General features: G+C 53.7%; 1 protein-coding gene across 1 annotated transcript in view; it reads left to right on the top strand.

Moving 5' to 3' along the window:
- Positions 1-10,465, top strand: part of POR (P450 (cytochrome) oxidoreductase) — an 86,378-nt gene that overhangs the window by 56,878 nt on the left and 19,035 nt on the right. Inside the window, exon 3 of the mRNA XM_011976305.1 lies at positions 10,051-10,099. Within this exon, the coding sequence (XP_011831695.1) occupies positions 10,051-10,099 (49 nt within the window). The remainder of the gene's footprint in view (positions 1-10,050; positions 10,100-10,465) is intronic.

The raw sequence follows: 10,465 nt of genomic DNA, 5'->3' as shown, positions 1-10,465 counted from the left end.
ATTTATTCATAGTTCCCTGATTGACTGATCAATGTAACAGTTTTTGCTTGTTTAATTCAGGATCTAAACAAGACCTATACCCTGCAGTTGATTAATAAATTTTTCTTTTGGGAGAGGTCAGGTATATTACGGTATAATTTACATACAGTAAGATGTCCCCCTCCCCCCCTTTTTTTGAGACAGGGTCTTGCTCTGTCACCTAGGCTGGAGTGCAGGGGTGTGATCAGGGCTCACTACAGCCTCTGCCTCCCAGGCTCAAGGGGATCGTCCCATCTCAGCCCCCTGAGTAGGTGGGGCTACAGGCATGTGCCACCACACTTGGCTAATTTTTCTTTTTAATTTTAGTAGAGACAAGTTCTCACTACGTTGCCCAGGCTGGTCTTGAACGTCTGAGTTCAAGCGATCCTCTTGCCTCAGCCTCCCAAAGTGCTAGGATTAGGATTATAGGCATGAGCCACTGCGCTGGGCCAAAATTTTCCTTTTTAAGTGCACAATTTCGTGAGTCTTGACAGATGTATGTGATTCTATAATAAGTGTCACATTTGAGATCTAGAACATTTCATCACTCCAAAACGTTCCTGTCCTACCTCTTTGCAATCATTCTTCTCCACCTGGTAATCAGCCTCTGGCAACTGCCAATCTTATTTCTGTCTCTGTAGCTTAACCTTTTCCAAAGCATCACGTAAATGGAATGATAGCGCCACAGGCTGCTGTGCCAGAGGTTTCTCCTTAGCGACACGTCAGATCCCTTTCCATTCCTAAGCTTCTGTTCCATCCCGTTTCTTCTTTGAAACATTTGTATCACTGTTTCCCACAATCTGGATTTTCCTAATGACGTCCCCCTGGAGATTGCTTTTGAAAAGCCACAAAAGATCTCGTTTTCCTGAGTGACCTTCCTTTTGGGGCCTGCTCTTGACAGAAAGCCTGGGAGAGCCGGGGGTCAGGGCTGCCAGCATCACATGTGTCTATTTTTCATCTCCTGAGTGCCGGCAGATGGGACGTGGATCCAGGGGTCTTGTCACATCCAGTTCAGGGTCAGTTTCTCTGTAGTGAGGTCCTTGGCTCCACCGAGCATGAAAAGAGAAACACAAATGAGACTGACAAAGAGGAAAGCATGAGGGGAAGCCTGTGGCCTCGAGAGTAGACGGTGCAGGGGGCCCGCTGCCTCCCGCTGCTGTGGGAACGGCCAGGACATGGGTCAGGATATTTCCGCCACTTCTGCAAGCACAGCTCTGGGTTTTCTGCTGCCACCTGACCTCCAAAGGGGCCTCACCTCCTCTCCTTCCTTTCATGGTCCCTGATGCGACAGGGGTGGTTTCTGTCACTCTGACAAGTGCTTGAAACTCCAGACACGGGCTGTCAGGAACTGCCTTGCAGAGCGCATGGCGTCTGACCTCCTGACTTCACTGGGCCCTGTCTGGGTGCAGGAGGGGGAGCTGTGGATGGCACGGTGGGACACATGCTCTACCGGCCTGGGGGTAGTGGGAATGCAGAGGAGGGGCACCCGCCACTGGGGGTGTGTCAGGGATGAGATGCCCCCACAGGAGCCTGGGAGGCCAAGTAGGAGGCTGGGGGAGAGCTGCCTGTGCAGAGGCTGGGAGGCGAGGACACACACGGCTGCTCTGAGGGAGCCACGTGCTGGTGGAGCCCAGGCACAGGTCACCAAGGGAGTTGGGTCATGGGGGGTCAGAGGTCATAAAAGGTGTTGGAGTCACCAAGGAAGTCAGGTCACAGAGGGAGCAGACACAGGAGAGCATCTTAGAGGGCCTTGGGACCTTCTAAGGTGTATGGATTTTTTCCCCAGCTTTATTGAGGTATAAACGACAAAAATTATATGTATTTTTCAGAGCATCTAAGTTTTTTTCTTTTTGTTTCTTTTTTTTTTTTTTTTTGAGATGGATTCTTACTCTGTGGCCCAGGCTGGAGTGCAGTGGCGCAGTCTTGGCTCACTGCAACCTCTGCCTCCCGGGTCCAAGTGATGCTCCTGCCCCAGCTTCCCGAGTAGCTGGGAGTACAGGTGCCTGCCACCATGCCCAGCTGATTTTTGTATTTTGAGTAGAGATGGGGTTTCACCATGTTGACCAGGCTGGTCGCGAACTCCTGATCTCAAGTGATCCACCCACCTCAGCCTCCCAAAGTGTTGGGATTACAGGCATGAGCACCGCTCCCAACCTAAGCATTTTTTTCTTTTTTTTCTCTTTGAGATGAAGTCTCGCTTATGTGCCCCAGGCTGGAGTGCAATGGCACAATCTCGGCTCACTGCAACCTCTGCCTCCCGGGTTCAAGCAATTCCCCTGCCTTTGCCTCCTGAGTAGCTGGGATTACAGGTGCCTGCCACCACACCCGGCTAATTTTAACATTTTTAGTAGAGACGGGGTTTCACCATGTTGGCCAGGCTGATCTTGAACTCCTGACCTCAGGTGACCCACCTGCCTCAGCCTCCCAAAGTGCTGAGATTACAGGCGTGAGCCGCCGCACCTGGCCAGCATTTTTCTTTGTAAATTTTATTTTTCCCAGCTTTAAAATGACATAATTGACAAATAAAAATTTTAGACATAGATTTAAAATTATGTAAGTTTAAAGTATGCAGTGTGATGTGTTGATATACATATCTTAGCTGGGTGTGGTGGCTTACACCTGTAATCCCAGCTATTTGGGAGGCTGAGGTGAGAGGATCGCTTGAAGCCTGGAGGTCAAGGCCAGCTTGGGCAACATAGCAAGACCTCGACTCTACAAAACTTAAAAAAACATTTAAAAATGAGCTGGGCATGGTGGTGTGGACCTGTCATCTCAGCCCTTTGGGAGGCTGAGGTGGGAGGATTGCTTGAACCCAGGAGTTGGAGGCTGCAGTGAGCTATGGTCACACCAGTGCACTCCAGCGTGGGCAATGGAGCGAACCCCATCTCTAGAAAAACTAAAAAAATCAATTTAAAAAAATGATATATGTGGATGACGCTAAAGGGGGGTTGGGGAAACCTGTGTAAGAGGGCGGTGTCTGGAGAGCGGTGGCCCCACGAAGCGCCATTTGGAGCTGGAGTGGAGGGAGCTGACTTGGAAGCAGGAAGGTGGGCTAGGAGGCTGCTGGCCTCAGTCCGGCAGAAATTGACCAGGGCCGCATGTCACAGATGGAGAGCCGAGCGCAAATGTAGGTGTCAATGGATGTGAGAAAGGGCTCCAAGCCAGGGCTTTTGAAAACATAATTCTGGGGCCCTCATCACCCATCAGAGGTAATGTTCTTACCCCATTTTACAAATGGCAGTGCTGATCTGAGGAGAGGGTGAGTGACCTGGCCAAGGCTGATGTTAGCACATGAGAGCTGGGATTCCAGCCTGGGGCTTCCTGCACCACGCTTTTGCTCCCTCGGACCCCTGGCTCTTGTCATGGCCACCCCAGCCCACTCCTCCTTTCCATCCCCTTTGATTGCACACAAGAGCAGAGCCACTTTGTGCCAGAGCAGATCATCTTACTGTTTGAGAGTGTGGCCTTTTCTCTCTATCACTGATGGACTGAATAACCCTCAGTTTCTCTTCTCTGTCTCTGGAAAAGTAGCCGTAGTCCTGGCCACCCCTGGCTCAGGGTCACTGCTGAGGTCGTCAGAAGAGCATCAGGGCTTTTGCGTGTGTGGAACAGCACATCAGGCTTTCTGAGCCTCACAGACTTGCTCACGGAGTCCTGATGTGAACACATGTTGGAGGACGTGGTTGGGGGGAACGAGGGAGCAGCAGCCCACCAGAGCCTTAGAGCGTCCTGAGGACACGGCCATAGGATCCTTGGGAAGGGCTGTGAGATGCACTCCCTCAACATGCCCGGGGCGCACTGGAGACGGGGTAGAGCAGGGGGAGGTGCACCTTGCTGGGGGAGCAGACAGGAACCCTGGGCGCTGGGCCGCTGTACTCTGGAGCTTTCACAGACCCGGAGTTGAATTACTGCTTCACCCCCAGCCTCGCTGCCCTGTCAAAGTGGATAGAAACCCTTGCCCACTGCACGGGGTGGTGAGGATTAAATAAAGTAAAATAGAAAGCTTCTTGAATGCTAGCCAGCATACAGTAGGCACTCAGTAAGAAGTCATTCCCTTCCCCTTTTGTCTCTGACCTGTGGCCACTCACACCTGCTTTCGCCTCCCACTGCCTGCAGCCGGCTGTCTCCGGCAGCTGCCCTCCCCACGCGTTCATCAGTGCCCCTGTCCGCAGAGACAGCTGCTGGCTTCTATCTAAGCTCCAGCAAATTACTTTCTGTTTTCACCAAAGGCTGGCGTTTCAAACCATTAACCCCGTGCCACAAGGCTCAGAAGGTCAAGAAATCTGGGCCCGCCTAGCGGAGCCCACTCTCCGTCCTGCCACGAGTAGGCTGCCCCCAACTCTGCTGCCATCATGCCTCTGTGCCTTAGCCGTCACCCCTTCTCACTGTGGGCACCTGTGACCCTGGAGCCTGGAGAACGTGGCACTAGACGCTAGGCTCTGAAAGAGCTGGTCCAAAGTAGCTTCCCCATGTGTTGCTAAGGGCAGGGGACAGTCTGAGGAGAAATCGAGTCCACTGTGCAGAAAATCCAACCGGATTTGCTGTTTCCAGAAACGTTCCCTCAGCGTCGCCTGGGACGGGAACAAAATGAACTGCACATCTTGGTTCATCTCGGTCCAAGTGACTCAGTGCTTTTCCCGCCCTCCCTCATCTTCCCCATGCGGTGGACTGCAGCCGACTTCTGATCCTGAACCCAGAAAGACTCCTGCTCCCAATTTAGGCGTGGAGAGCCCTAATTGGAACCATTCATGCGCCATTCTGGAGCCACGTGGTCTCTGCTCCAGGCCGGGGACAGCTGCTACCTCCACGACTGGAGCCTTGGGCTGTCTGGTTTTTTTGAGAGGGTCTCACTCTGTCACTCAGGTTGGAGTGCAGTGGCACAGTCTTGGCTCACTGCAACCTTCACCTCCTAGGCTCAAGTGATCCTCCTACCTCGGCCTCCCAAGTAGCTGGGACCACAGGTGCGCACCACTACACCCGGCTAATTTTTGAATTTTTGGTAGAGACAGGCTGTTTCGCCATGTTGCCCAGGCTGGCCTCAAACTCCTGAGCTGTGGTGTCCACCCACCTTGGCCTCCCAAAGTGCTATACCGGCGTGAACCACTGCACCCCGCCAAGCCTTGGGCTTTCAGATGGGCTGTTTGCACTCAGGAACCTCGGAAGGGTGCTCCCCAAGACAGAACATCGCCACCGCGAACGGAGCCCACCTTGCCAGGCATTTCCCCGACTGCCCTGATGGGAGGGGAAGGTGTGTCTTTCACGGCACACAGGATGCTCCCCGCTGACGCGGACCCAGGGTCTTAGGCTCTGTTTTCCTGCAGTTCTTTTGTGTGGGGGAAGATGGGGACCAGATCTAATTTAATGTGATTGTGTGGTGCCCTGGCAGCAGGATCAGTGTGACTTCCTTTATGGAGAGCAGCCCTGCCCATAGCAACCTGCAGGCTGCCTTCTAGAGTCTAGAAGAGCTTTGTTCCGCAGACATGACTTCCTTTTTTTTTTTTTTTTTTAAATGGGAAAGGGGGAGGGCGTGGGGAGAAGGGCTCTGATATAAACAGTTACCAAGGAGACCCGAGTCGGGGTTGGAAAGGTTTTCTCCTTCCCTCGGTCCATACAGAAGGAGGAGGGGTGTGTGCCCGGCGCAGGGGCTCATGGGAGGCTTCAGTCTGGAGTCCTGAGTCCTGCCTGCTGGGGCTCCAGATGTTGCAGAGTTCTCGGGCTCGTGGGGGCAGACGCAGGCAGGAGCTCGGGGAGATTCCGAGAGGACTTCGGGGTGTCCAGGAGCACTTTGAGGCCACAGGCCCAGGCACCTTTTCCCCACCAGCACAGAACAAGGGATGTACAGGGCCGAACTTTCCATCCGCTGACCCCTGCTGGTGTCCAGGAGAGAGCTGTAGGCCTCCTTTTTCCGTAAGTCCTGGAGCTGAGAGTGAGAAGCCATGGGGTGCACGTACTCGTCTCCACCTGAGGAGCGCGCTCCGAGAAGGTCAGTTCCTGACACTGTCCCTGGCAGCAGACTGCCCTGATGCCCCTTGGCCAGGGGATGCCCGCACCCTCACTCTAGTGCGGGGGCTTCTTCCTGGCGGGGACACGCTGGAGGCCTGAAGATGTTGCCGCCTGGAGTTAACAGCAAAGTCAGCCATTCCCAGGGTTGTTGCCCCTGTCTCTGGCGAGGGGCTCAGCCCGGCCTGTGCACTGGTGGCTTTTCTGGTACAGGACTTGCACACTGCATTTCCCTGCTTCCAAAGGAAGGAATTTGGACTGGAGACCAGGAAAGCCTCATGCACCCTCTTCTCTGCCTATAAATAATCAGGTCCCCCATGCAAATCCAGGTCTGAAGTCCTCCGATGGAATAGAGCCCGTTCAGAGCAGTCCAGTGTGGGCCCCCTCGGGCAAAGCCCGGGGACTCTGCTTCTCGGAGCCCCCCAGCAGGGCCTTGGGTTGGGAAGGGAGTTTCCTGGCACCCTCCCCGGCAGGATGGGTTTAACCAGCAGGAACTTAAAGAAATTGTTCTGTGTTGCGCCAGTGACCTAGAGGCACAGGTCCTCCTCCATCTCCTTGGGTTCCCTTTTCCCCGCTGGACTGCTCACACTTCCTAGGCGAACCCTTGCTTTGGGGCAGAGCGGGCTGCTACACGTTGTCCACTCTGACGTTCCAGCCCAGAGGCTCCCCTCTCCATTCCCAGAGCCAGCCAGCCTGGCGTTCTGCTTTGTCCAACTGCGTCAGGTCACGTGGAAGCCCTCCTCCACACATCTGTGTGGTCTTAGCACATGCCACTTTGTGCCATGGATGTCTTTGAAATCACAGACTGATCGCCTTCCAGGAATGCCCTTTTTTCTATTGGGTGTTAACCAAGTTCCCCAGTCAGGCACCGAGGAGGCTGCAAAGACCAGATGCAGCACTTTAATAATAGTGTGGGCATGAGAGGGGCGGGGCCTGTGCAGTCCTGTGCCCGTCTAGTGTCAGAGCCAGGATTTAAAGCCAGGTCCGCCCTGCCACGTGGCTCTTCCCATCTTGCTGGGATCCTCCTCAGAGCCTGGCTTCCCCTGGCTGGAGGATTGGGCCTGTGAAGTCACAGGTTGTCTTGTTCTAGTCTCGTGCCCTCGGTGCCTGGCACAGGGCCTCCCGTGCCCCCCCCAGGCTGGCGTGCATTACCCGCAAGTACAGGGAAAGCCACCTGGCACTCGCGGGGCACCAGGGTTTGCCTCTTGTCCTTTTCTTCAGCAAATCTTCAGATCCACCTTGTTGGAGACGGAACTTCCGTGGAAGCATCTGTCCTTTGAGTAGAGATAGGGGTTGCCTTTTCAGCTGATGCCAGATCAGACCTCAGAGTTGGCTAGGGAGTGAGAAGTGCCTTCAACAGCCTCTTAGTCTGCCCCTGCGAGCCTCGTGCTGGACAGAGAACTCAGGGCTGGTCACCCTAGGAGGAGACACAGTGTCCTGTGCCACGTACCAGGCGTTGCACTCATGGCAGGGACACACGAACACCTCCCCGAGGTTACTCAACCCAGGCCTCCAGTTAAGCCATGGGAATGCACAGAGTAAAGTGCCTTGGCCGACCGGTGTGTGTGCCACAGCGAAGACGGTGATAGGTAGCGTTGCTGCATGAGGGCCAGGGATGGCCTCTCGGAGAGGAAAGTTAAGTTCTGTGGTAAAGGATGAGTAGAAGGTGGGAAGGGGGTCACAGGAAGGACCTTGTAGGCCCAGGGAGTCGCGTGGAAATGTGAGCAGCTTCCTGCAGCCCAGAGAGGCAGGAAATGGGGCCGGGCCACTGCAGGAGGGGTGTGCAGAATCGGCCACTGTCGCCTTGTTTAGAATATCTGCTCCGCCAGGGCCTCCTTACTCAGATTTAGCTATTCTAATTATCCTTATTGTTGGAGCCTTCAAAATCAGTCAGTCAAGCCCCACATGTACCGTTTCTATTTATTTGTATCGATTGGTTGGTTGATTGACAGGGTGTCACTCTGTCTCCCGGGCTGGAACCCTGATGTTTGAAGCTGCAGTGAGCTATCATCACACCACACGGTCATATAGTCACACAGTGGTGAGATCAGCGCCCACTGCAGCTTCAAACACCCAGATTCAAGCTCTCCCCACCTCAGCCTCCTGAGTAGCTGGAACCACAGGCACAGACCACCACACCTGGCTAAGTTTAAAAAAAATTTTTTTTTTTAGAGATAGAGTATTGCTGTTTTACCCAGGCTGGTCTCAAACTGGCCTCAAGTGATCCTCCCACCTTGGTTTCCCGAAGTGCTGGCATTACAAACGCCGCCACCGAGCCAGGTTCTTGGATGCTCTCTTTAAGAAAATGCCTCTTCTTGGAGGTTGCAGTGAGCTAAGATCGTGCCACTGCACTCCAGCCTGGGCGACAGAAAAAGACTCCATCTCAAAAAAAGAAAAAGAAAAAGAAAATGCCTCTTCAAGTCTTTTGATAGTTTTTCTGATGGAGGATTTGTCTTTCTCCCATTGATTTGTAGGGCTTTCTTACCTTGTCAATCAAAGTCTTTTGCCCACATATAAGTACATTACAGATATCCTCTGCCACACTGTGGCTTGCCTTTCTTTCCTTTAATGGCATTTTTTTTAAATTTTATTTTACTTTATTTTATTTTATTTTAGAGACAGAGTCTCACTCTGCTGCCTAGGCTGGAGTACAGTGGCGCGATCTTGGCTCACTGCAACCTCCACCTCCCTGGTTCAGGTGATTCTCCTGCCTCAGCCTCCTGAGTAGGTGGGATTACAGGTGCGCGCCACCACACCCGGCTAATGTTTGTATTTTTTAGTAGAGATGGGGTTTTGCCATGTTGGCCAGGCTGGTCTCAAACTCCTGACTCAAGTGATCCGCCCGCCTCGACCTCCCAAAGTGCTGGAATTACACACATGAGTCACTACGCCCGACCAAAAATGTCATTTTAAATACAAAAATGTATTTTTGTCTTCCAGCTTGTCACTTGATTCAGAATGGCCATATTTCAAATATCCTAAAGATTTGCCACCCAGAGAAAGGTGTTTCCCACCTTGCTGTATTCGGCCAGGGTTTTAACCTCATTCAGCTTGAAAGTCCTGAGCAAGGGGAACTGGGCTTGTTCCTATGGCCCTGCAGGCTTGGGGCAAGGGTCAGGAGGAAACAGAAGAACGGAAAATGGGGCGGGGAGGGGATGGTGCAGGGGTAGAAGGCCAGAAGTGGACAGAGGATTGTGTCACCCCAGCCTGATCCTGAGGCTGACGGGCACCAGGCTGCCCTCTGGAGGGGGCAGACCCAGGTCAGGAATGCAGAGAAGGGAAAAATGAAATGTGGCCCCAGTGCAGGGGAAGCGAAGGGGGTCTTTGAATCCCAGGGGAGCTGACCCCTGTGCAGGACCTTGAGGGCAGAGCGGGAGTCAGCCAGGTGAGGGGAGTGTGGCAGGAAGGCTCTGGGTAGAAGCGCTGGCGTGCACAGGATTCTGAGGCCACCATGCGGGGAGGGGGTGTGAATCCGTGCCTCAAGCATGATTTGTGGAGGGGAGTGGCAGGTGACGCTGGAGACAGACTCTGAGGGGACTCGTGTGCCTGGATCCCGTGGGTCATGGGAGCTGTTGAAGAGCAGAGCAGGGCAGTGGCAGATGTGTGAGGCAGAGGCCGGAGAAGGAAGAGGTAAAGAGGTGGAAGGTGGAGGCGAGGTCAGGCTGTGGGGACGTGGGCTGTGGGTGGGGAGGAAGAGGGAAGTGGAAACCTTGGCTCTTCCTTGAGGGAAACAAGTATCTATCTGGGTGCCGGAGAGGTCTTGGCTTTGCAAAGCACTGGTGTTGCAAGAGGCTTTACTGTAGGGGAAATGGGAAGGGTGAGCTGGTGCGGGAGGTCTGGGAGCCCTGGTGCTGGTCTAGAGGCCAGCTGCTGGCTTAGCCCCTGGGGAGTGGCACGGGACACAGCTGGAATGTCCCCTTGCTGTGCTGCCACAGCATCCCGTGAAACCTGCATATAAGGACACCCACATCCCATGACACCGTGTCACACGACACCTGCCTCCCACACTCATTGCACACTTTTGTCTTGCAGGACCAGCTCTGTCAGAGAGAGCAGCTTCGTGGAAAAGATGAAGAAAACGGTGAGTTTCCTGCATGCCTTTACTCTTCTCAGGAAGCCTCCGCCCCAGCGGGCATGTAAGCAGGTTGAGTAGACACCTGGCATCACTGCACAGAGGAGGTCCGGGGGCCAGGAGTGGAAACGCAGCCCAGCTCACTTGGGAGTCATTCTTCCTAACCAAAGCCCTGAAGCAGCTCTGCTGTTGCTGGGACAGTTTATTTTCTTGAATGTTTACTTTTTGAACAAACCAGTCTAAGAACAGACCCTCCCTCTAACTCATGAAGCTGCCCTTCTCGCATCCGGTCCCAGCCTATCCAAGAGCAGAAGTAAATCTCACATAGCTGTGGTCATGGCACCACTGCCATTTTATCTCCGCTTTGTTTTTGTT

The sequence above is a fragment of the Mandrillus leucophaeus genome, unplaced genomic scaffold (assembly GCF_000951045.1).
Source record: "Mandrillus leucophaeus isolate KB7577 unplaced genomic scaffold, Mleu.le_1.0 Scaffold164, whole genome shotgun sequence".
NCBI classification, from domain to species: domain Eukaryota; kingdom Metazoa; phylum Chordata; class Mammalia; order Primates; family Cercopithecidae; genus Mandrillus; species Mandrillus leucophaeus.
Note: the sequence above shows the minus strand (reverse complement) of the source record. Positions and strands in the feature narration are given on the sequence as shown.